This window comes from Bos indicus, chromosome 17, assembly GCF_029378745.1.
Source record: "Bos indicus isolate NIAB-ARS_2022 breed Sahiwal x Tharparkar chromosome 17, NIAB-ARS_B.indTharparkar_mat_pri_1.0, whole genome shotgun sequence".
NCBI lineage: Eukaryota > Metazoa > Chordata > Mammalia > Artiodactyla > Bovidae > Bos > Bos indicus.
The window spans coordinates 51,335,395-51,361,202 of NC_091776.1; the positions used below are offsets into that span (position 1 = coordinate 51,335,395).

Genomic DNA, 25,808 nt, shown 5'->3' on the forward strand with positions numbered 1-25,808 from the left:
CCAGCAGCAGCTGCCCATTTTACAGCCCAGGAGACTGAGGCCCTGGCACGCCTGGGACCCTGGGCGGAGCCCCCTTAGCCTCCTGGCCACAGACAATGCCCGTCTTCTGGCCCCTCAGGTCTGCCGGGACCTCCTTAATCCGGTCTCTGTTTATCAGCATGTTTAGTTCAGGGTAGCAGATGTTCAGAGAGAGAGAGGGAGAGAGAAAGTGCAGTCGTGATGTTACTCCAGAAACCAAGGCTGGGGGCTGTATTTACTGCCTGGGGCAGTGTGGGTGGGGTGTGCTTGCGGTTGGGGAATGACCCAGATCTGAGTCAGCCAGGAGAGGCACCTTTATCTGCAAAGCCACTGTCTGCCGTATCCCCATTAGAACCACTGATGGCTCAGGCTGGGCTGGGAGACACCATTCTGTCGGGTGAGAAGCAGGGCAAATGGATCCCAGGCTCCTGCCTGGGCCCTTCCACACTGAATCTGTCCCAGGCTCCATCTCAGTTCTCGTCTCTCCTTCTGGCTGTTTTTAGACCTCTCCCAACCTGTACGCGGCAGCTTCCCTGGTGGCTCAGTGGTAAAGAATCTGCGTGCAATGCAGGAGCCGTGGGGCCGTGGGTTTGATCCCTGGGTTGGAAAGATCCCCTGGAGAAGGGAATGGCTACCCACTCCAGTATTCTTGCCTGGATAATCCCATGGACAGAGGAGCCTGGCAGCTACAGTCCACGGGGTCGCAAAGAGTCTAACTGAGCAACTAACACTTTTGCTTTTCACTTTCACTGCCTGTACAGGTGAGGGGACCAGAGGGTGGAGGAAATCTGATTCCCGGGAGATTTCATGATGCCTGGAAGTTGGGTTTTAGGGTGTTGCTATCGTAGGCCTCTTGGTTGCAACTGGCAGACTTTTCTGCTCCTCCTGTATTTAACACAGAAGGCTCGGGGTAAGCTTGAGGAACTGTTAGATTCAGGCACTCAGGTGACAAAGTGCTTTTCATGTCCAGTCCGTGGTAGCACAGACTCATCCCAGCTCAGTAGCCCCAGTGGAAGGTAAGCATGTTGTTCCTGATGTCCCAGCTAAAGTCCTGGGAATGAGATTTATCAGCTCAGAGTTGAAAGCCTCACCCAAACCAATCACTGCAGCAAGTGCTGCCTCAACTGGTGCTGACTGGCCAGACCTGAGAGGTGGGGTTAGCCTACCCCAAGGCCAGGACTGAGGGTACAAGAGGGACCTCAAGAACACTGGCGTGTAGTTTGCCATAAACAACTCCATGCGTTGGAGATGAGCCCGTCCTCCTCTCTCATCCAGTGTGTCCTGTTGGGGCTGCGATGGTGTCGCTGGTGGGTAAGTGGGCTCTGTCCCTCTCATTCCCTGTTGTAATTAGGGGTCCCCTGGGCCCCCCTCCTCCTTCAAGCTCCCCAGACTTTGCCAGGCCCTCTCTTGTGGCTCCCAGCTGACCACATGTCAGAAGCCACAGGTCACATCCTGGTAGCTCATGGGCTGTATTTGGATGTCAGGCTGATTTATTACATTGGGTTTCTAGTCCAGTGTTTTTTAAATAAAAATTTCAAATTGAGGGATGTCTCAAAATCAGAATTTCTTCTCTCTCCCTTTTTTAAAAATTAATTTTTTTTTCTTTTTGGCTGCACGGGGTCTTTGTCGCTGTGAGGGCTTCCTCTAGATGCAGCGAGTTCGGGCTACTCTCTGGTTGTGGTGCACGGGGTTCTCATTGCTGTGGCTCCTCTTGTTGTGGAGCACGGGCTCAGTAGTTGTGGCTCACAGGGCTTAGTTGCTCCGTGGCATTTGAAATCATGCCGGACCAGGGATCAAACCTGTGTCCAATAACTGGCAGGTGAATTCTTAACCGTGGGACCACTAGAGAAGCCCCAGACTCTCTTCTCTTGAAGGAATCAGAAGCTGTGATGGCCTGGGCCGGCCCCTTCCTGTGCCCCAGGCACACAGATAGCGCCACCTGTCTTTCCTTGTCACGGTCCCAGCCTGGCCCGAGATACTGCAGGCAGCTGGTGGGTGTCCACAGCCCCCCTTTCTCGTTTCCTTTCCCGACTTCTAGCCTGGGACCCTCTGTCTTGGAGTATTTTTTTTTCTTTCAATATTTAGTTGTATTTATTTATTTATTTGGCTGTACCAGGTCTTAGTTGGAGTGTGTGGGATTTTAGCTGGAGCATGTGGGATCTAGTTCCCCGACCAGGGATCAAACCCGGGGCCCCTGCATTGGGAGCGCAGAGTCTTAAGCCACTGGACTACCAGGGATGTCCCGCCTGGAGCTTTTTAGATTCTCCTTTCTCCCCAAAGGGATAATCAGATCCCAGGGGCAGTCTTGGCACTCCTGGGCACTGAAAGCGCGTTCACCATCTGGAACTCCTGGCTGCAGGGCTGGAGGACCTTGGATTCCTGGTCATTTCTCCATCGTCAGACACTCACTCATCAGCAAACGCCCTCAGGCTATTTCAGTGGCCCGTTAAGCATCCACATTTGAGAGGTGAATGGATCGGATCAAAGTGGGTCCTTTGCCCTTCGGTCGGGGCCTTTTGGTGGCAGTAGGGGATCTCGCAGCCAGGCCTGTAGGAGGTGGGCCCTCGGAGTCCAGACGGGTGATTTGCTGGAGGTTGGGGAGAGAGGTGATGTATGGAAGGGCGGGTGATGAGTGGGTGGGCTCCCAGCCTAGAGCAGCTATTCTTAGCAGCAGAAACATTTGTCCTTGTTCGCATGTGGTGGAGGACATCCCCCAGAGATCTGCCCTGAAATATTAGAGGCGACCCCATAAATTCCTCGGAAAGCTGTCCTTGAGGGCCTGTGTGAGCGGAGGAGGCTGGGAGCAGGCGTTTCCGGCAGCTGCACAGCTGTGGACACGTTTGCCAGATGTTGGTGCTGGGGAGTCGGTGGGAACCCAGGAGCTGCCCACCTCACCCTTGGACAAGGACCCATCTTAAGAGGCATAGAGTTTCTAGTCAGCCCCTCCCTGCATCCAGGCCATCTGGGTAGAAGCGACTGGTCAGTGGAGAGCTCAGCCGATGGGGCACTGCTGAGGGACCAGAGCTGTGAGACACTGGTCTGCAGGCCCAGTCAGGTCGTGTGGCCTTCAGATCCTGCCATCAGCCCTTGACTGTGGTCCCACTCAGCCCTTGGCTCTGAGGGTCCACTGAGTGGTAGGACCCCTGGCAGTGTTCTTGGCAATGCTCTCTTTTCATGGGGTGGCTCTGACAGTGGGAACCCCCATAAAGCAGCTAGGTGCTCTTAGCTAACAATCAGGGAGGCCTCCCTGGAGGAGGTGTGTGTGTGTGTTTAAAAAAATTTTTTTTTAAAACTATGGTACAGTTTCAGTTCAGTTCAGTCGCTCAGTCGTGTCCGACTCTTTGCAACCCCATGAATTGCAGCACGCCAGGCCTCCCTGTCCATCACCAACTCCTGGAGTTCACTCAGACTCACGCCCATTGAGTCAGTGATGCCATCCAGCCATCTCATCCTCTGTCGTCCCCTTCGCCTCCTGCCCCCAATCCCTCCCAGCATCAGAGTCTTTTCCAATGAGTCAACTCTTTGCATGAGGTGGCCAAAGTACTGGAGTTTCAGCTTTAGCATCTTTCCTTCCGAAGAAATCCCAGGGCTGCTCTCCTTCAGAATGGTACAGTTTAAACACAGCATCTCAGCCATTTTTGTTTGTTTGTTTGGCCATGCTGTGCAGCATGTGGGAATCTTAGTTCCCCAACCAAGGATTGAACCCAGACCCCTTGCTTTGGAAGCTCGGGTCTTAACCACTGAATCTCCAGGGAAGTCCCTCAGCCGTTTTTAAATATACAGCTCAGAACGTTCACAGTTGTGCAACCATTATCACCATCATCACCAGAACTTTTTATCTTGCAAAACAGAAACTCTGTGCCCATTAAACACAAACTTCCCTTCTGCCTCCCCCGGCTCCTGGCACGTATCCTTCTATTATACTTCCTGTGACTCTTGACTACCCTGGGGCTCTCATTTGGGTGGAATCTGCAGTGTTTGTCCTTCTATGTCTGGCTTATTTCACTCAGCAGAATGTCAAGAGCTGTGTTCTGCAGCCTGTTTTTGCCTCGGTTGTTGGTTCAGTCCCATCCAGGCTGAAGCCAAGTGGATGGACCCAGGACCCTGAACCCCTCATCCTTTCGAATGCCAGGGTCCTCCCAGAATTAGTAACCGGGTCACAGCATCTCACCACCAGCAGGCATGATGCTCAGCCCCCACATAGCTCGCCCTGTCTTGTGCCTACAACCCACTCCATAGCCCCCCATCCCCATCCCAGCCTCAGGGCAGGGGGTTAATCGGTTTGCCCGGGTCACACAGCTGGTGCCAGCGCCCCATCCCCCACTGCCCAGACACCAGCCTCTTCTCTGTGTGTCCCCCCCCCTCCACCCCCCACCTCGCCTTCTCTCTGCAGAGAAAATTGCCGTTTGGAAGGCCAGATGGAGGAGCTGGGTCTAATGGAAACCACGTCCCTCCTGGGGCGCCCAGAACTTAATGAGGAAGAGCCAGGAAAAATCCGGCGTAATGTTTGTGAAATACCCCAGAGGGAGGGCGCGTCGCACGGCAAGGGTTCTCGTGTGGAACCCTGAGACCTGGTGTGCCAGGAGGTTTTGTCAGGGCTGTGGCTTCCCTCTTTCTCTCTCTCTTTTAAAATTAAAAGGGGGGAAAAAAAGAAAAAGGGTCGAGGAGGAAGTGATTTTGAGCAGATCTTGCCCTGGCAGGGGAGCAGTGCCGTACGGCCGAGCTGGCCGCAGCCCAGCGGACACAAATGTACCAATTAAATTGGAAACAGAAATGGGCCTCCTTGACGGCTCCAACCAGCACCGCCTCCCTTCTGCCTGCTTTGGGAGGGGGCGCGGGGTGTGCGGGAGCGGGTTGGGGCGGGGCGTCGCTGGGCTGGCGGTTTGAGGGATCCGAAAGAAGCTTGGCTGCTTCCTCGCTGTGTGACCTTGGGCAAGTGAGTTCACCTCTCTGAGCCTCCGTTTCCTGTTCTGTTGAATGGGGACAGTCGTGTTTGATGTGGGAAATCGGATTCTTCCGGTGAGCGGGTGCCGGTGGATGAGGCGGAACTACTGGTAGTGAGGGACAGCTCCGAGGGCCCTGGGAGGGCTTCTCGGAGCAGAATGAGTGGCAGGGGGTGCCGGTGGGAAGTTCTCCCAGTAGTTGGGGATCCTTTTTCAGGGAGGTAAGAGGTGGGGCAGATGCCAGGGGTGTGTTTTTCCTGGAAGGTTTTTTTTCTTTTTTTTGGCTGCACTTGGCGGGATTGCGGATTACGACTTGCGGGCCCTTAGTTACCCGACCAGGAATCGAACCTGTGCCACCTGCAGTGGAAATCAGAATCCTGGCTTCCCTGGTAGCTCAGCTGGTAACGAATCTGCCTACAGTGCAGAAGACCTCGGTTCGATTCCTGGATGGGGAAGATCCTCTGCAGGAGAGCATGGCAACCCACTCCAATATTCTTGCCTGGAGAATCCCCATGGACAGAGGAGCCTGGCTGGCTACAGTCCACGGGGTCGCAGAGTCCGACACCACTGAGCGACTAAGCACAGCACTGCACAACCACTCAATTGCCAGGAAGTCCCTTCGTTGGAAAGTTTGATGCAGGATGTGGCGTTTGGGGTGGGGATCGGGATCTTATCCATGGTCCCCCAGCCAGGATGCAGAGGCATTTCTGTCCCGGGACCTGATTATCCTGTGGAGCTGGAGCCCTTCCCCTGCCTGGCCCCTGGGCTCAGCGAAGACCACTCAGTTCCGCCCATTCCCGCCCCTGCCCCCGCCCCCGCCCCTGTCCCAGACGCCAGCCTGCACCGCTAGGGCAGAGTGATCCAGTTCAGGAGGGCGGAGTCTGGCCATGAGGCAACAGCCTGCTGACCCTTTTCCGGCCTCAGTTTCCCATCTGTAACGAGAGGGTGTTGAGTGAGCTGTCCCGCGGCCAAGTTCGCAGGGCGGGGAAGGGCAGCCCCCTCCTTCTTGTTTCCAGACTGTGCGAGGCCCTGCTCACCGCGGGGAATCAGCCCTCTACTTTCTCCGTCATCAGGTGTGGGGCTCCCCTGTCCCATCCAACCTCCTAATTACGGACTCACTGCACCATTTGGTCGGCTCTTCCCCCAGCTTAAGTTTGCTTATCTGCATCACGGAGACAGTCACGGTAACTACCTCTGCCGGTAACATCAGCGCCATCGTGGTTGTTAACTTGCCTCCCTTCCTGCCCCTAGTATTTGGAGCAATGCAGGGTGGTAACAGCCTTAGCTCTGATTTGGGGGGCTTATTATTATTTAAAAATATCTTTTAAGTTTTATTTATGACTGCTTCGGGTCTTAGTTGCAGCATTCCCCATCTTCATTGCGGAGCATTGTCTCAGACAAGGGCTTATTAGTTGCCTCGTGGCATGTGGGATCTTAGTTCCCTGACCAGGGATCGAACTCTTGTCCCCTGCCTTAGAAGGTGAATTCTTAACCATTGGACTACCAGGGATGTCTCTGGGGACTCATTTATGGGTGTTGAGCTTTCCATAGATCTTTCCCCAAAGAGTCATCTTTCTACTGGCCCTAGGGAGACAGTTTGACAGATGGGATGTTAATAAAGCTCAGAGAGGACTTCCCTGGTGATACAATGGAGAAGAATCTGCCTGCCAATGCAGGAGCCCTGGGTTTGATCCCTGACCCGGGAAGATTCCACATGCCCCAGAGCAACTAAAACCCATGTGCCACAGCTACTGAGCCAAAGTTCTAGAGTCCTCGAGCCACAACTACTGAGTCCAAGTGCAACTACCCAAGCCTGTGTGCCCAGAGCCTGTGCTCTGCAATAAGAGAAGCCACCGCAGTGAGAAGCCCATGCATCACAATGAGGAGTCGCCCCCTCTTGCTGCAACTAGAGAAGGCCCAGGCGCAGCATCGAGGGCCCACCCCAACCAAAAAAAAAAAAAAGCCCAGAGAGGTCCCTATTGTGTCCAGGGTCACACAGCCACATAGTAGCAGAATTGGAAGTTGAACCTAGTTGGCAGCTTTCCACACTTGGCGGTGTGTGGGCAGGTGGTGGCTTGGTGACAGCGTGCATCTCTAGGGTAAGGGTGACCTGCTGCAGGGCACCACCTTTTCCCTTAGTGCCTGAGGGGCTGTGACTCGGCCCACAGCCTTCAGGGCTCCTGCTATGCAGGTGATCCAAGATAGGGCTCAAACTGCTGGCTGTGAGCTCTCTCCGGGCTCTGGGAGACAGTGGGTAAACAGACGGCAGTGGTGCGTGGCGTTGGGCCCATGGGGGTGGCAGGGAGAGAGAGGCTTTTGGGAACCCAGGTTGGGGAGCTGGAGTTGGGGGAGGGTTCCTGGGAAGTGATGGTGGAGGCGAGAGCTCCATCCATACAGCCAGGCCCGAAGGGGAAGGGGAACTGTGCTCTAGGTCACCTAGTCCTGTTTCAGGCTGGGGATATAAACAGATAGAGCAGACTGCGAGGGGACATGGCAATCAGCAGAGAGGGGTATCCATCTCACATGGGTGACCCCTGCTCACCTCCAGCTGGTCATGCCCCTAAATGATTTTGTTGCGGAAAAATACACATAAGATTTACCATTTGAACCATATTAAAGTGTATGGTTCGTGGATGTGTAATAGATTCAGTGGCGTGCCACACCGTCACCACTGTCTCATCCTAAAATGTGTTCATCATCCCAAGGGAACTCTGCTGCTGCTGCTGCTGCTGCTAAGTCGCTTCAGTCGTGTCTGACTCTGTGCAACCCCATAGACGGCAGCCCACCAGGCTCCCCCGTCCCTGGGATTCTCCAGGCACGAACACTGGAGTGGGTTGCCATGTCCTTCTCCAATGCATGTAAGTGAAGAGTGAAAGTGAAGTTGCTCAGTCGTGCCTTAGCGACCCCATGGACTGGAGTGGGGTGCCATTGTCTTCTCCGAAGGGAAACCTAATACCTATTAACAGTCACTTCCCATCCTCCCCTCCCCCAGCCTCTGGTAGGCACCAGCCTACATCTAACTCAGGGGATTTGCCTCTTTTGTACATTTTGCATAAATGGCATCATTCAATACGTGCTTCCTTTCGGCATAATATTTTCATGATTTTTATATCTTCCCCCCTTTTAAAAATAATTTAATTTCTTTTTGGCTGCACTGGGTCTTCATTGCTTCGCATACTTTTCTCCAATTGCACCGAGTGGGGGCTACTCTCTAGTTGTGGTGCTGGGGCTTCTCATTGTGGTGGCTTCTCTCGTGGAGCACAGGCTCTGGGGCTCGAGGCTTCAGTGGCTGCGGCTCATGGGCTCGGTAGTTGCAGCTCCCAGGCTCTAGAATTTAGGCTCGGCAGTTGTGATGCATGGGTTTAGTTGGTCCGCAGCATGTGGGATCTTCCAGGATCAGAGATCGAACCCAAGTCTCCTGCATTGGCAGGAGGATTCTCTACCACTGAGCCACCAGGGAAGCCTTATGTGTCCATTTTTATAGCTAAATAATATTCCAGTGAATGGATCCGTCACAGTCTATTTACCCACTCATCAGTTGAAGAATGTTTGGGTTGTTTCTGTTTCTTGGCTGTTGTGAATAGCGCTGCTCTGAACATTCGTGTTTGTTTTATTTCATCACCTGCTTTCATTTTTTGGGCTGTATGCCTGGGAGTAGACTTGCTGGGTCACACGGTATCTCTGTGTTTATCTTCGTGAGGTGCTGCCAGACTGTTTTTCGCAGAGACTGCACCATTTTACATCCCTGCCTGCAATGTGTGTGAGTCCCTAGTTTTCAGAGAAGCCAGAAATTAGGGGTGTTTCTGTGAACTCTCTTGATAATGCTTCGTGTTGAGCTGGTCCCTGGGGCCTGGCTCAGCTGGATGGGGAGAAGGGGAGCAGGTCCCTGGAAATCTGTCCAATGAAAACATATCTGGGGGTATATGCCACATTCTGGACCCACTGGAAGCTGTTTTTCTGGCTATTGCTTGGTGCCTGAGTGTGGCGTGATGTGTCGTGATACCCAGGGCTGTGAATCCCATTGGCCACAAGGAAAATTTCTGAGGCTGCAGTCAACGGGCTTTCCTTTTCTCCTCTTCTCCAGGACGAAGGGGTGCTGGCTGTGGGTTGAGGAGAGTGGTGCCCAGGGGAGGGTGGGCCTTGAGTCCATCCCACTGGGATTCTGGAGATTGGAATCAGAGGCAGCTTTCCCCCTGGGTTTCTGTGCCCAGCATCCTGGGGCTTGGGGAGCACTTGTGTGGACTTGGGAGGGTGCTCATGGGGATGATGGTGCTCATCTGTGTCCCCCATGGCGGCTGGCAGGAAGCCTGATGGGGGGATATTAGTGGAATAAAAACATGCTTGGCTCTGGGAGTTGGTTAAAAAAGTAACCTCTGAAAAGTGGAACACTTGAATTGATATCCATTGGTTGATTAGTCCATCCATCCATCCGTCCATCCATCCCCCCCTTCATCCATCCCTCCATCATCCTTCCTCCCTTATCCACCCATCCATTCCTCACTCATCTCACTCATCACCTTCATCCATCCATCACCCCTCTCCTTCTATCCATCCATCCTTCCTTTCCCCCTTATCCATCCATCCATCCCTTCATCCATCCATCCATCCATCTATCCCCACCTTCATCCATCCATCCATTTATCCATCCTCCCCTCCCTTATCCATCCATCTATCCATCCATCCATCTACCTATCCATCCATCCATCCATCCATCCATCCATTCATCCATCCTTCCCTCGTTTCATCCATCCATCCCTTCATCCATCCATCCATCCATCCATCCATCCTTCCCCCGCTTCATCCATCAATCCCTTCATCCATCCATCTATCCATCCATCCATCCTTCCCCCACTTCATCCATCCATGTATCCATCCATCCATCCACCAATCCATCCATCCATCCATCCTTCCCTCGATTCATCCATCCATCCTTTCATCCATCCATCCCTTCATCTATCCATCTATCCATCCATCCATCCTTCCCTCGCTTCATCCATCCATCCATCCATCCTTCCACACTTCATCCATCCATCCCTTCATCCATCCATCTATCCATCCATCCATCCTTCCCTTGCTTCATCCATCCATCCCTTCATCCATCCATCCATCCTTCCATGCTTCATCCATCCATCCCTTCATCCATCCATCCATCCATCCACCCATCCTTCCATGCTTCATCCATCCACCCCTTCATCCATCCACCCATCCATCCATCCATCCATCCTTCCTCCCTTGTCTACTCAACCCTCCATCCATTCCTCACTCATCTCATTCATCACCTTCATCATCCATTCATCCCCTCTCCATCTATCCATCCATCCATCCATCCATCCTCCCCCCCTTCATCCATCCATCCCTTCATCCATCCATCTATCCATCCATCCATCCTTCCCTTGCTTCATCCATCCATCCATCCATCCCCCACTTCATCCATCCATCCCTTCATCCATCATCTATCCATCCATACATCCTTCCCTTGCTTCATCCATCCATCCATCCTTCCACACTTCATCCATCCATCCCTTCATCCATCCATCTATCCATCCATCCACCCATCCTTCCATGCTTCGTCCATCCATCCCTTCATCCACCCATCTATCCATCCATCCATCCATCCATCCTTCCTCCCTTGTCTACTCAACCCTCCATCCATTCCTCACTCATCTCATTCATCACCTTCATCATCCATTCATCCCCTCTCCATCTATCCATCCATCCATCCATCCTTCCCCATCCATCCCTTCATCCATCCATCCATCCATCCACCTATCCATCCACCCCTCACCCACCCATCCTTCCTTCTTCCCTCTCCCCTCCCTCCCTCATCCATCTTACCCTCCATGCATCCGTCACTCACCTCATTCATCACCTTCATCCATCCGTCCCCCACTCTATCCCATCTATCCATCCCTCCATCCATCCACTCATTTCTCCTTCCTCTTCCTTCCATCCATCTCCTTTGAGTACCTGGCTGGGAGCTTTCCCTGTTGGGACCGGCCAGTCACTGGATGTCAGCTCTGATTGGCAGGCAGTTTGTCTGACTGGTTCACTGCTGTAGCTCCAGTGTTTGGAATACTGCTTGTACATTGTAGATACCCAAATAATTTCCTGATTGGCCAGAATGTGTGGAGATTCCCGTTGGCTTGGGTTTGTCTAACCTGGTACCAGCTTGGTGGGGGGTGGCAGGTGGCACCCCTATGGGCGGCACATTGAGCTGACTCTGAGAATGGTGACCTTTGGCCACTCTGGACCACCGCCCCTTGGGCAGGGCCAAGGACAGGCTGTGGTTGGGGTCCTGGCTCCTCCTTAGGGAGCCCAGTGACCTCTTTGCCAGGTGAGGAACAGGGAGGTTGGTCTTCTTGCTGGAGTTGCCAAGGTGGGCAGGGGCCCATTTCTGTAGGATCCTGGATGGTGTTTTTTTTTTTTTCCTGCACTGCTTGGCAGGTGGGATCTTAGTTCTCCATCTGGGGATTGAACCTCTGTCCCCTGCATTGGCAGCACAGAGTTTTAACCTCCAGACCACTAGGGAGGTCCCTGGACAGTGGCTTTAATAGTGTTAGGATTATGGGTGGGCCAGCCCTTTTACCTGCATCCAGTGCACAGAGGCCTGCGCCCATGGCTGTAGACAGGGGGCACAGCTGAAGTTTCCTTGAGCACAGAGATGCGGGGGCAGGCCTAGCGTAGGAGACCCTTCACATCGCCCCAGCCCACAGGGCGTCATCCTTCTCTTCTCACTTGGAGTGAAAGCCCCGTGTGACCTCCACTCTCACCGTCTGGGTCTCCCTGCTGTTCCTACCTCAGGGCCTTTGCACTTGCCGTTCCCTCTGCCTGGAACGCCCATCCAAGACATCTACACGGTTTCCTCTCTCTCCTCCTCCACGTGTTTGCCTGAGGACACCTTTTGGTGAGCCTGTCCCTGAGCACCCACTTTAAAACTGCACCCCAGCCCCTATCCCCTGCCTACCTACTCCACACTTCTGCTTTTCTCCATAGCGCAAACACTGTCCGCCATCCTATAGTCATTCTCGTGTCACCTCCTGGAACACCAGTTCTGCGACGGTGGGCGGGGAGTTTGAGTCTGTCACTTGCTGCTGTGTGCTGGTACCTGTCCCACAAGTGAAAGTGAAAGTGTTAATCACTCAGTCGTGTCCACCTCTTTGTGACCCCATGGACTGTAGCCCACCAGGCTCCTCTATCCATGGAATTTTCCAGGCAAGAATACTGGAGTGGGTAGCCATGCCCGTCTCCAGGAGATCTTCCCAACCCACAGATTGAACCCGGGTCTCCTGCATTGCAGGCAGATTCTTTACTATCTGAGCTACCAGGGAAGCCCAACAAGAGGTGCCTATAAATCATGGTTGACAGTAGGGGGTGGCCAGGGCACCGGGCAGGATCTCTGCCTGTGCCCCCATCCACATGGGCTGTTCTGGCTCCTATGGGCCAGGCCAGATGAGGCTCACCCACACAACTTCCCACCTTTATCTCATTACTTGATTCAGAGTTGGGTTCCTGGGCATTCATTCTGCACCATAAGCCCCTGCTGAAGGCAACCTTCAAATAGATGGCCTATTCCCGAATTTTTACTGTATGTCAAAAGCTAGAAATACAAAGTGTGAACAGTCAGCTTCATTCTAGCTGGTGTTTATGCAGCATCTTCACCTCACATTCCAGAACTGTTTTTATCTTCAAGTCCTGTCCCATCTCTCCACCCGCGCCCCAGTGCTGGCTTCCAGGTCTCCATTCTCCTTGGGCCACTGAATGCCTCTTTGTGCCAGGCTCGGAGATATAGCAGTGAACAAAGCACATATTGAGCACCTTGCTGTTTTGGGTTGGGGCTTTCCAGGTGGCGCTAGTGGTAAAGAACCCATCTGCCAATGCAGGAGACATAAGAGATGTGGGTTCAATTCCTGGGTCGGGAAGATCCCCTGGAGGAGGGCATGGCAACCCAGTCCAATATTCTTGCCTGGAGAATCCCCATGGACAGAGGAGTCTGGGGGCTACAGTCAATAGGATTGCACAGAGTCAGACTTGACTGAAGTGATTTAGAGTGCTTTGTATTGGGTTAAGTGGTGTCCTCCTCAAGTTCATGTCCACCTGGAACCTATGAGTGTGACTTTATTGGAAGAGAGGATCTTTGTAGATGTAACTAGTTAAGTTGAGGTCACACTGGAGAGGCTAGGCCTTAAGTCCAATATAAATGGAATCCTTATAAGAAGAGGAGGCCAGGTCCTGGTTAAGACTCTGCACTCCCAATGTCAGGCGCACAGGTTCAATCCCTTGTCGGGGAACTAAGATCCCGCATACTGCATGGTATGGCCAAAAAGAAGAGGAGGCCAAAATGAAGACAGACACAAAGAAAAAAAGGCCATGTGAAGGTGGGCAGAGATTGGAGCGGTGGGGCCACAAGCTAAGGAAACCTGGAGCCACCAGGAGCTGGAAGAGCCAGGAAAAGGTCCTCCCCTGGAGCCTCTGGAGGGAGTGTGGCCTTGTTGACACCCTGATTTTGGACTTCTGGCCTCCAGATCAGTGAGAAGATCCATTTCCCCTGTCTTTAGCCCTTCAGTTTGTGGCAATTTGTTACAGTGGCTCCAGGAAAACAATACACCTACTGTGTGCACCATGCGCCTTGTGGGGGATTCAGCTGTCACTTAAATGTTTATGGAGGAGCTACTGTGTGTCAGATGAGCTTCCCTGGTGGCTCAGCAATAAAAAATCTGCCTGCCAATGCAGGAGACTCCGGTTCGATTCCTGGATTGGGAAGATCCCCTGGAGGAGGACAGGGCAACCCACTCCAGTATTCTTGCCTGTAGAATCCCCATGGACAGAGGAGCCTGGCAGGCTACAGTCCATGGGTCACAAAGAGTTGGACAGGACTTCGCGACTGAACAACTGTGTGTCAGACACTGAAGAGACCAACGAGGCCTCTGCCTACAGGCTCCCAGATCATCTGTGTGTCTCTGACCCGAGACAGTCTGGGTGGGGATGGGGGTGTCATAGACCATGTCCCTTCTGTGAGACTGGTGGCTGCTCTGAGCTCAGTGGAGGGTTCTGACTAGTGCTCGTGTGCTTGTGCTGGGGGCCTCCTCGCTCCTGCCTGGCAGCTGATTTTAAATTCTGAGGCTCCTCCACCCGCTGCAATTTCCAGCGTGGGTGCCCATTAGCTCCAAGAAAATGTCAGGCACGTGCTGTGCAGACAGCTCCCCTTTCATCTTCCAAGGCTCAGGTCTGAAGGGTCCCAGGCACATTTCAGCTTCAGTTCTGGGCTCTTAACAAGCAATCCCCCCACTTCCCTGAGCTCTCAGAGACATCCCAGCCCCGGCAGCCATGATCCACCCTCCTATGAGCCAGGCTGCTTGGGATACGAAAAGTCCACGGAGTGTGCCTGGTATGGCCTCCCTGGCTGTCTTGCCTGGGGCCTAAGAGGGATGTCAGGGCAGGATGGAAACTTACCCTCCCCCCACCCAAAGAAAGAGACCTCTCCCCAGCAGGGCTGGGGACTGAGGATGCGGGTGTGGTGGGCTCTGTCCTCACCTCGTGTTACTGGTGTTCATCTCCCAGAAGTTCATTCATTGAGCAGCTGCTGTGTGCCCGGTGCTGTGCTAGGCTCACGGGAGGCCGCAGGGGCAGACACAGAATCCAAGGCAGTGGTGAGTTCTCTCTGTGGATGCGGAACGTGGGGTTGGCAGCATTGTGGGTTTGCTGCCAAATCAGAGCCACAGCCTATAGGGCTCTCCAGGGCGGCTTCCTGGCTCTGGCCAGGTGTCTCCTCTGGGACAGGCGTGCTGGGGGTCCCTGCCGTGCGCATGGGAGCCCCAGTTTGCAGCCTTCCTCAGGCTGATTCCGCAGGGCAGCAGGGCAGTTGCCCCCGCCGTGTTTTGTGGTTTGGATGTGCGAGGCCCAGCGGGGCTTGCCGTGTCCCCGTCCCATGGGGCTCAGGAGTGTCCTACGCCGCCTGGTGAAGCAAGCCCTTAACCTCACCAGAGCACCCCCTCTTCTCCCTGGAACCCTGACCTGGCTGAGTTTGCCTTATTGAGCACCTTCTGTTCACCAGGCATCACTTCACAAGCATGCTGTCCTCCTGGGTCCGTGGAGCAGGAACACGCATGCTTCCCGTCTGCCATTGAGGAAATAGAGGATCAGAGCCCCGAGGCGTCTTGCCAGAGGAGGGGAACCACAGCCCCCATCCCTGGGGGAACGCATGGCCTTCTTCACCCCCAGAGCAAGGTGTTTCTGAGGCCGGCAGTCTCCTTCCCACCTTCCACACAGTCTGCTTCTGCTTCTTGGTCCCTGCTGCCCCAATCCCACAGCATCATCTCACGTATCTTGTGATAACCCCCCCACCCCCGTACCCTGGCCTCCTGGTTCCACGCTTGCTCTTCACGGCGCCTGCTTATCAAACACTCCAGCCCTTTCCTCTCTTCGTCAACCACCTTCTGTAGCTCCCCACTGCCTTTCAAACAAAATCCATCCTTTCTGTGGCCCATGGGCCTTGAATGACTCGAGGAATTTCTCAAGCACACAGTGCCTGTTCTGGTCTCTGGGCTCTTGCTTAGGTGGTGGCCTCTGCCTAGAGCCCCATCTACTTCCCCCTCCCCCGGCTGTGTCTTGTTCACACTCCAGGAGGTTCTCCCCGGCTCCCTCTTGCCCTCCTCAAGGCTTGCAGAGCCCCCAGCCTGCACTCAGAGGTCACTATTTACTGCTTGTCTGCTCTCTGCCGCACCCTGCCGGAGCGCCAAGACCATCTGTGGCCTGGACCCTGCCTCATTCAGTAGCTTGGGGCTGAGCTCTGAGTGGGGACCTCAAAGTGTCTGGAGAACAATGGATGCCACCATCCCCTCCTGACCCCAAAGCCCCGGACTGCAGTGATGTTGGGGCCACTGCATCGCTTTCCTGCTCTAACCTGGATCCTGTTCTCAGAACCTCGTTCAGCCAAGGCCAGATTCAGGGGACCCCCTACGTTGCCCCATGGGTCTCGCTCATCCTCTCCTCGCCTTGTCTTTATGTTAATTTATTTGGCTGCGCCGGGTCTTAGTTGCAGCATGTGAGATCTTCGAACTTTGTTGCAGCACGTGGGATCTTTAGTTGTGGCATGCAAACTCTTAGTTGCAGCATGTGGGATCTAGTTTCCTGACCGGGGATCGAACCTGGGCCCCCTGCATTGGGATCGTGGAGTCCTGGCCACTAGACCACCAGGAAAGTCCTCCCTGCACCCTTGTCTTTGGTGAAGCAATGTATACTTTTTCTTGTTCTGCACCTCCCAACATTGCTGATGAAGTAAAAACTTAATCCCCCGATGTTATGCAAACACCACCTTTATCTAGTTTCAAAACTTGCCTGGTAACCCTTACATCTATCAGCACCCTCCCCACCTCCATCCCACCCCTTGCCCCTGGCAACCACCAACCTGTTTTCTGTCTCTGTGGATTTACTGTTCTGGACATCTCACATCAGTGGAATCATCCAGTGTTTGTCCTTTCGTGTCTGGCTTCTGTCACTCAGCATCCTGTTTGCAAGGTCCATCCACGTTGTGGTGGGTGTCCGTGTTTCGTTCCTTCTTAGAGCTGAATCATACTCCATCATAGGGGTAGACTGTGTTCTGTTGATTTATCCACTCGTCCATTGACGGACCCTTGGGTGGTTTCCACCTTTGACTATAGTGAATACTGGTGTTGTGAATATGTGCGTGTACACTGATTTGTTTGAATCTCTGTTTTCCATTCTTTTGGGTCTATGCCTAGGAGTGGAATTGCTGGGTCATACGGTAATTCTATGTTTAACATTTTGAGGAGCTGCCAGACTTATTCTCCTAAAAAAATTTTTTTTTTCAAGTTGGCAAAAAAATGTGGCTGAGGTTGGGAGGGATAGAAATTGAGCTTATTGAAATAAGCTCGTGGTGAGTGTAAGCAGCATGAGGCCCCAAGGGGCCCCTGGCTTTGGGGACAACCTGCATCTGAGGATGCTGGACCAGGGAGCTGGTGGAGTGCCTTTGGCAGGTGGGTGGCAGGGGTGGCAGCCCCTTGGTGGTGGATGCTCTGTGTTGATGGAGTGGGAAGCCAGCCAGGCTGGGCTTGAGGAGGGTGGGGGGGTGGCCAGGGATTCTCCAGGGCTGGTTTGAAAAGGTGTCACTCCCCTGGCTTCTGGAGCCCTTGTGCAGTCCACAATGTGAGCACCTGTCCAGGGCTGCCATCCCTAGTCGGCATTTCATTAGACAGAGAAGGGTAGAAAAGCTGTGGGGACATCAGACTTCTCACCACCTTGTGCAATGCAAAGCCACAGAGCAATTTGGAAGTTGCCCGTGGTGCTCTGGGAGGAAAGGCAAGCAGAACCGACTTCTACCTGCCCAGCTGCTGGCCTCGTCCTCGTGCTGGCCTCTCTGGGTTTAAAACCCAGAGAGAAGCTGGGATAGAATTGGCTTTGCTGCATCGGACCACCAGGGTCTGCTGGGGTTTGTGACAAGCTGGGACAAAAGGAATTCTGGAACTGGGTCCAGCACTGGTGGCCACAACTGACCCCTCTCCGGAGGCCAGTCTCTTGTCTCTGGGCTCCAGGACAGATGCCAAATTGCTCTTGGTGTGCCTGGTCTCCCTTCCACATCGCTGTCACCGGGCTGCGGCTACTGCAGTGACAGTGCTAGTGGTTGTAGTCGTAGTAGCTCCTGTTTGCTGGGTGGGACTTGTTCCCCGTTCTTAAGAGTTACACGGTTTATCCTGTCTCGATGGCTGGGAGAAGTCCATGTGGGCTTTTCTCCTACAGTGGTTGTAGGGTGGCAGTTTTGGCTCTGAATTCTTTGGCTTTGCAGTGGTAGAAGGCTGGACAGCACCCGATGGAAAGGTTGCCTGCTCCAAGACTCCTTCGTGCTCTGGAGGAGTCAGAACTTTTGATGGCAAGTGGCAGAAACCCAGGTTGGGCTGGCCAAAGCAAAATGCATAGAAGGAGAGCCTTGACTTCCCTGAATGAAGAAGCAAGCTTTGAGCTGCCTTCAGGCATGGCTGTCATCAGGACCCGACTGTTCTCTCGCCACCCTTCACTTTTGCCTGTCTAGGGGTATGTTCTTGGATAGGTTTCTGCCATGCAGTGGCCCCACAAGACCCCCAAGGTTTCATCCTCCTAGCTTACAGCCCCAGTGGAGAGTGCCTCTTTCTGGTTCCTTCTCAAAGTCTCAAGACTCAACGACTCTCATTGGCTCATATTGGGTCACATGCCAATCCCTGAGCCAATCATTGGTCCAGGGGAAGCAGGAATCTGATTGGCCAGGCCTGGATCATGTGATCACTCCTGGAGTCTGGAGAGGGAAGATGGTTCCTGAAAGGAAAGTCAAGTCTACTGTAGCAGGTGATGGGGGTGGAGAGCAGGAAGCAGTCAGGGCCCCCAGATGGAGGGGAGAGGGGTTTGTTCCTCTTCTGACCACCATGATCTCCTTCTTCCCTCTTAACATCCCTCCACATCAGATCTTCAGTGGGCAGAGCACCAGTGGAGGGTTTTGGGGTGTCCATGCCCTTGGAGAAGGATGGTCGTCAGTGGAGGGCAGGGTGATGAGGGACATTGTGATGAAATTTCAGGGAGCTGAGGGGGTACATGTGAGGTGCAACCCCAGCCCTACCTGGGGACATCCAGGTGTTGAGCGCTTGCACCATCTTGGATTTTCCTCAGCTTTTGAGGAGGGGCTGTGAGTGGGGCATTGCACTTGGTGGGGGCCTGATGGACACCCTTTTTCTCTTTTTCTTTTATTTTTGATGTTGGGTATGATTTATTTGGCTCTTAAACAATACAAATATAACAACCCATGGTCTTCCTCCCTTCCCCTTTCAGAAGGCACTGTCCTCTTAGCTACAGGGACAAGCAGAAGATTCCACATCACCAGAGCTGCCCCCAACCTCCCAGGTCTTTCCTTCTGTTCTGTTAACCACCCTCTTCCTCCTGTGTGTGGTGCTGGTGTTTCTGAGTGGACACCCCCTTTCAGAGTGGCCCAGTGTGGAGGGGGCCCAGGACCTGCCAGGCTCTCAATCCTGGCTTGCGTGGAGGAACCAGTTACAATCCTGGGGAGGCTGCCTGCAGCAGTGGCCAGCAAAGAAGGGAGAGAAGGGGCCTGGGGAGAGGGGGGGCCCCCCAGAGATTCCTGGGCAAAGGCCTCTTCTGGCCACAGGCTCTCTTGCTCTCTTGCCTGGAGTCCTTTCTTCTTTCTGAGTCTTAGTTTTTCCATCTGGAAAGCCAGTGGACTGTTTCTTGAGATTCCTTCCGTTGCGGACACAGGCGTGGTTTCTCCCCTGCGGAGGCTATCCTTCCCCTGGCCCCCAGGAGCCGCCTGGGGCCCCCTTGGGGCCGTGTCCTCGGCTGTTTCCCCAATGTGGCCCTTGGGTTCCCAGTGCCCTCGCTCTCAGCTCACATCCCGGCCAACCTCACATTTGTCCTGTCCCCCATCGCGGTGTCACACTCCCCCACCCGAGGGTCACCAGGAGGCCCAGGCAGGCCCAGCTCTGCCCGTGGTCACACTGTGACCTGCGTTCTTCCCGAGCTGACCCTGTTCACCACCGTCCCCCCAAGCTCGTGTGGACCTGTCCCCTCCTGGGACTGAGCTGCCAGGTGCTTTTGGGGAACTTTGCCCTGGTGACTCAAAGTGGCAGAGGACTTGGGGTGAGATTGGGTGGGTCAAGGGTGTTAGGGGTCCGTTGGGGTGGTGGGGTCAGTGTCCGCAGAGTTGAGGTTCCATGGGGGTGAGGTTGGGTGGTCTGAGAGTTCTTGGGGACCACAGGGGTGGTGAGGGCAGTGTCCACAGAGTTGGGGTTCCACGGGGTGCAGTTGGGTGGGCTGAGATTGCTTGGGGGCCATAAGTGAGGTAGGGCAGCACTTGTAGAGTTGGGGTTCCCATGCCTGCTGAGCAAGCACCTTAGCAGTGGGGGAGGGCACGACTGTCATCCACGTGGCGTGTGCAGCAGCTGCTGGCCTGGCCTGTGGTTTGGAGGGGCCTCAAACACCACTTGGTGTCTCCCTCTGCTGTCAGTGGGCAGGGAGCGTGTCAGTGGCATGGAGGAGGGTCCTGGAAGACCCCTGTCTGCCCTCGCTCCCTCACAGGGGCCACAGGAAGGACTTGGGGCCCCTCCAAGGTCTGCCAGGAGCAGCTACCCCATGGCTGATCTTGCTTTCTTTTCTGTTCTCACAGGTGCCTGGGACAGGGTGGTCTACAAGCAGATGACGAAGACTGGCTTGTAATCATTGTTGACCATTGAGAGGGAGATTACAGGGGCCCAAGAGCCTCTCTGGACGCCCACCACCATGTCGGGATCTACGCAGCCTGTGGCACAGACGTGGCGAGCCGCCGAGCCCCGCTACCCGCCCCACGGCATCTCCTACCCTGTTCAGATCGCCCGGCCGCACACGGTAAGGGGCACGGATGTTCGCCTGGGGTCACCTTTGGAGTTTTCTTTTGTCACTGGGTTTCTGTTTCTCCCTGGAGTTGGTGCTTGTGTGGCTCCGATGGTGTCCAGCCAGGGCTCACTGTCCCCGTGGGGAAGTGGGGTGACAGGGCAGATACCACTGACATCTGTGGCCTTGCCAGGCCTCGGGACATCTGGGAAAATCTCTTAGCTCCCACTTTAAAGCTGGGAAGGTGGAGCCCAGGGCCAGGCTGAGCTGCGATCCCTGCCTCTGGGTCTGCTGTGGGGTTTGCTTGTTGATGTGGAGCTCCTGCTGTATACACTGTCGGCCCAGCCTCAACCAGGCTACCCTGCTTTAGGATTGAAGTGACTTCCTGGGGGCTGTGAGTCGCAGACCCTCCCCTCCTCAATCCTCAGGGCCTGGAACCTATTCACTGAGTGATGCTCAGAGCTTCCAGATGACAAGGCCAGCACGTGTCATTCTCTGAATCTCTGATATGAGCGGGGCAGCGATGGGGGAGGTCCAGGGGGTTGGTTCTGCTCATGGGAGAGCTGCCCCAATGTTGGGGGTGGTAGCCTGCTGGGGAGGGAGCAGATATGACCTTGGTCAGGTTTTTAAAAAAATTTTTGGCCATATCATGTGGCATGTGAGATCTTAGTTCCCCAATCAGGGATCAAACCTAAGCCCCCTGCACTGGAAGCCTAGAATCCTGACCACTAGACCACCAGAGAAGTCTCCTTGATCAGCTTTGCTGAGTGGCACCCGACTCTGTCCAGCTCCTAGTGGGGGCCCCCTTTCCTGACTTCACCTGTAGCTGCCTGTGGCGCCGAGGATGAGCTTTGGTTCTGCTCTGTTGGCACTTATTGGGCACTTACTATATACCGCATCTTCAGGGGCTTGCCAGAGGGCCCTCAGAGTCCTGGGCGTCGCCTGCTGGACCTCCTAGCTACTCAGCGAGGGACTGTGAGGATCTGCAGTCACAGCCGGGGTTGAAGCTGGCTGTGCTGGCCCCGGCTTGTACATGCTGTGTGTGTTCTTCTCGGGTGGCGTGGTCCCTCCTCCTGAGACGCTGAAAGGAAATGGCATGGGAGGGCTTTTCCATCCTCCGTGATCGAGATGTTTTTGCATATGAGCCCACTGACCCAGCCTGAGGGCCTCTTGAGAATTTGGGCCCCAAGATGCTTTTGAGAGCTGGCTGTGGTCAACAGGCACATTCTGGATGGAGTGGTCGAATTTTCACAAACAACCTAATGAAAGAGCACCTCACGTTATCCTCCCATTGTGCAGACGAGGAGATTGAGGCTGGGAGGTTAAATAATAGGCCTCAGGTTCAATCACTGTGAGGAGGCAGAGTCGGCTTCAGCTTCAGGACTCTGTGTGTATGCATGCTTAGTCGCTAAATGGTGTCTGACTGTTTGTGACCCCATGGACTGTAGCCCGCCAGGCTCCTCTGTCCGTGGGATTTTCCAGGCATGAATACTGGAGTGGGTTGCCGTGTCCTCCTTCAGGGGGTCTTCCTGGACCAGGGATTGAACCTGCATCTTTCACATTGGCAGATAGATTCTTTACCACTGAGCCACCAGAGAAGGACTCTGAGCCCCTGTGAAAAAGATGCTTCTGTTTATTGGTCACCTACTGTGTGCCCAGGGCCCAGGACTATGCTCCTGGGGATCATTTATTATTATGTATCATCATCAGCTTTGTCATGATCACAACAGCAAAAATAAGTGTTCTCATCCACTGAGTGCTTGCAGGACAAGCTTTATTTTGTTTTTTTAAGTATTTATTTATTTGGCTATGTCGGGTCTTAGTTGCAGCATGTGGGATCCAGTTCCTTGACTGGGGATCGAACTCAGGCTCGCTGCACTGGGAGTGTGAAGTCGTAGCCACTGGACCACCAAGGAAGTCCCTAGGGCGAGGGTTTTGTTTATGCTCTTTGTGTATACAGTTGCCCTTGCTCCAGGGTGAACATTTTGCAGGTGAGCAAATAGGATGGGTTATGTAACGCTTCTGAGTCTTGGTTTTTCATCCATAAAATGGGGTAATGAGAGCATCTGTTGCCTGGTTTCTCCTGGGGATGAAACGTGATGATCTGTGGAACAGCATTATGGCACATGTGTCCAATTGCAAAATTGTCATCGTCATTAGAGCTGCCTGGCGGGGGGCGGGGGCCCTCCCCTCCCCCTTCCCCTTGGGGACCCTCCCCCTTCCCCCTCAGGGAGGTTCCCCCCCCCACCCCACCCCCTGGGTGAGTCCTTGAGTCCGCATGGCCCTGCCATCCTGCCATCCCACCCTTCCTTTGCCCCAGCTCGGCCCTCTTGCAGTCCTTTGGAGTCACCACCTGATCTCAGACACTTTCTGTTTTTCCTGCTGGACTGCCAGTGATGCAGGGTGTGGCTGGGCAGAACCAAGTGGTCACTTCCTCCGGGCAGGAGGCTGAGGCCGTGCGTGGGCGGGGCCCTGGACAGCTACGAGGTGGGGCATCCTTATCCTGTGTGGTGACCGCAGTGGGGCCCCGCTTCCTGACCACCCTGCCTGGCGCTGGGGTGGCCCAGCTGCGGGCCCCTGCTTGTTACTGGGAAGGCTTTAAAAGCAAGATTTCTGGGTGTCCAGGGCAGGTGGTGGGGTCTTGCTCTCCCAGGCATATGTCCAGGGCTTTTCTTTGGCAGGTGGGAGGTGAGCATTGGGACTGTAATCTGGGGGTCCCCCTGCAGCCCTGAGCCCCTAACCCCTTACTGTCAGGCCATTGTACAGAGTTTCTGAGAATTCCCTCCTCCACCCCGAGTCTTTGAAAGACAAATGGTGAAGGATAAGGGGAATAAAGGCACAGAGAGACAAATGCCCGGTTCAAGGGCCAGATGGGGACCCAGGGTCCCAGCGCCTTGTACAATAGTTGAGGCAGGGATGCTGGGATGAGGGGCAGGGCAAGAATGCCCAGATGTGCCTTTGAATTCCTGTCCCTCCCAACTTGCTGAGTGACATTGGGCTGCGTGGGGCAGGCTCAGTTTTCCCATCTGTGATATGGCTGTTGTGGGTCTGAGCATCACCGGCAGATGTCTGCAAGGTGCCCAGGGCCGTGTCTGCACATGGCGGTTCTCTCTTTCCTCCTGGGAGGCTGGCGGGAGACTGAAGAGGGCCTGGATTCTGAGAGGGGGCTGGGAGCAGCCTCCTCTGCTGGCCTGTGCTTCGACCTACGTCATCTCCAGGCCGCCTGCTGTGTTATGCCTGGCTCAGGTGGAGGGCTTAATTCAAGTGTACTTCTCCGGTCTGGCGTCAGGCACGCTCAGAGCCTCTCTCCATAGTGCTGTGCACGTGGCCTGCTCAGTCCCAGCTGCTCCTCCCACACAACCTCTCTGTGTCCTATTCTCACCATCTCTGTGGTCTTGGCTTTCCTCCCCCACAGTATCAGGACCCCACATTTTCCCCCGAGGGTCTTGGAGTCTGACGGTCTCCCAGGATTGAGGGTCCCAACACATTCTCCCCTTCTTGTCTCTTCCTGCTTTCTACAAGCCACCTCGATTCTGCTGTCTCCCTCAGGTCCCCTGGGACCTCTTGAGCTCTCTTAAGTTCCTTCAAGCCTTGAGCTGAATGAATGCATTAAAGCCCAAAGACACAGGGTCTGAATCCCAGTGCCACTCCTTCCTGCTGTGTGGCCTTGGACAAGTTACTTAATCTCTCTGTGCCTTAGTGTTAGAAGGGTGTTTAAGTGCACAGGGTCTCAAGCTAAACCCCTTGCATTCATGTCCTGCCTCAGTGATGTCCTAGCTGTGAAACTCTAGTTTAGTGGCCTGACCACCCCTTGCCTCAGTTTCTCTGTCTGTTGGGTGAGGGTAGTCATAAGCCTCTGAAAGTGTTACTCAGTCATGTCCGACTCTTTGCAATCTTATGGAGTGTAACCCTCCAGGTTCCTCTGTCCATGGAATTCTCCAGGCAAGAACGCTAGAGTGGGTAGCCATTCCCTTCTCCAGGGGATCTTCCTGACACAGGGATCGAACCTGGGTCTCCTGCATCGCAGGTAGCTTCTTTAAGCCTCTGAGGATGAAGTTAGTTGACACGTGCTGAGGCCTGCGCACAATGCCTGGGAAGGTTAGCGTGACTGATACAGTGCTGTGTTGATGACTGATGCTGCTGCTGTCATGACAACAACGTGCCCGTTAGCATCCTTTTCCGAGTGGCCCCCAGGGTACACGGCAGGCTTTTCCTCCAGAGGAGGGGTTGGCAAACCTTCTCTGTAAATATTTCAGACTTCTCGGGCCATGCGGTCTCTGTCACAATGACTCGTGGCTGCTGCTGTCCCAGCGCGAAAAGTAGCTCAGCCAACACGTACTGGAGTGGCTGTGGCCGTGTGCCAGTGACACTTGATGAGACAGGCCGAGCCTGGCTTTGGCCTTGGGCCTCGTTGGCCCCAGATCAGTGCTTATCAGGCTCTCTGTGGGAAGGATCGGTCTGTTTCATTTCCAGTTTGTCACAAACGGATACATGGGCCTTCTGCACGTGACCCAGTTTGCGGGCGTGAGGACGGGTTTAGGCCGAGGCCGGCAGGACTGTGCCGGCCATGCGCTCAGATGCTGCGGTGCTGTCAACAGGCTCTCAAGAAGGATCTGAATCTGCTCATCTTCAGCGCTTCCTTCCAGACCAAGGGTCACGGACTCAGGAGCCTGCTTGGGCCACATACATGTATGGGGGCAGCGGGCGGGCCTGGAATGGTTTGAAACACGTGGAGGGTTCTCATGTTGCGCGACGTGTCTGGAGGGTTCCAGCCAGCGTGCCTGGTGTCTTCAGGCTCCTAGGATCACAATGAGTCTCACCTTCAGCCTCTCTTGGGGTCTCCCCAGTTCTTTCCTTTCCATAAAGATCGAGGCACCCTCTGGGGTCCCTGGACTCAGAGCCCTAGGGTAGAGATCAATGTGGGTGGCCCCCAAGATGGTCTTTGGAGGGACTGTGCTCTAAGCTCATCCTGCTTGACTCTTAAACTGGGAAACTGAGGCCAGAAGGGTTCATGCAGTGGTCGCCCCATGCCCCTGCCTCAGGGGCCCCAGGCGCCACGTGCCTTTCTCCGCCTCAGTTGGCGGTGGTAGGCACGCCATCCTGCCCGGGCCCTCTCCCGAGGGATTGGACTGTCTGCCTTTCTGTGGCTTTGTTCATTTTGCTTTTGTGTGAGAGGGAATTTTCCTCCTGGCAGACTGCAGCGCTTGCTGATTTCTTCTCACACCTCGGCGCGCGTGTGCACACCAGATCCGTGCCTGGCAGCCTCGCCAGTGGGATCCCAGAGGCTGCCACCCACTCCCCCCAGCCCTTTCTACTTCCCCCTTTGAGAGCACCTGGTGGACATCCTGGAGTGTGGGGAGCTCGGGGGAGGCCGAGCCCTCCTCTGCCTCCTGGAAGCTGCCGTCAGCCTTGAGGGAAATCCTTGGAGAGCTAAGGGGGATTTGTGGTTGGAGGCACAGAGGCCTCCTTCAGTCCAGGTCAAGCATC

General features: G+C 54.5%; 1 protein-coding gene across 18 annotated transcripts in view; it reads left to right on the top strand.

Annotated features, from left to right (window-relative positions):
- NCOR2 (nuclear receptor corepressor 2) overlaps window positions 1–25,808 on the top strand; it is a 237,298-nt gene that overhangs the window by 57,589 nt on the left and 153,901 nt on the right. For all 18 annotated transcript variants that reach the window (XM_070769371.1, XM_070769385.1, XM_070769387.1 and 15 more), the window contains one exon: window positions 20,119–20,336. In XM_070769371.1, the coding sequence (XP_070625472.1) occupies window positions 20,232–20,336 (105 nt within the window). In that variant the 5' untranslated portion in view covers window positions 20,119–20,231. The remainder of the gene's footprint in view (window positions 1–20,118; window positions 20,337–25,808) is intronic.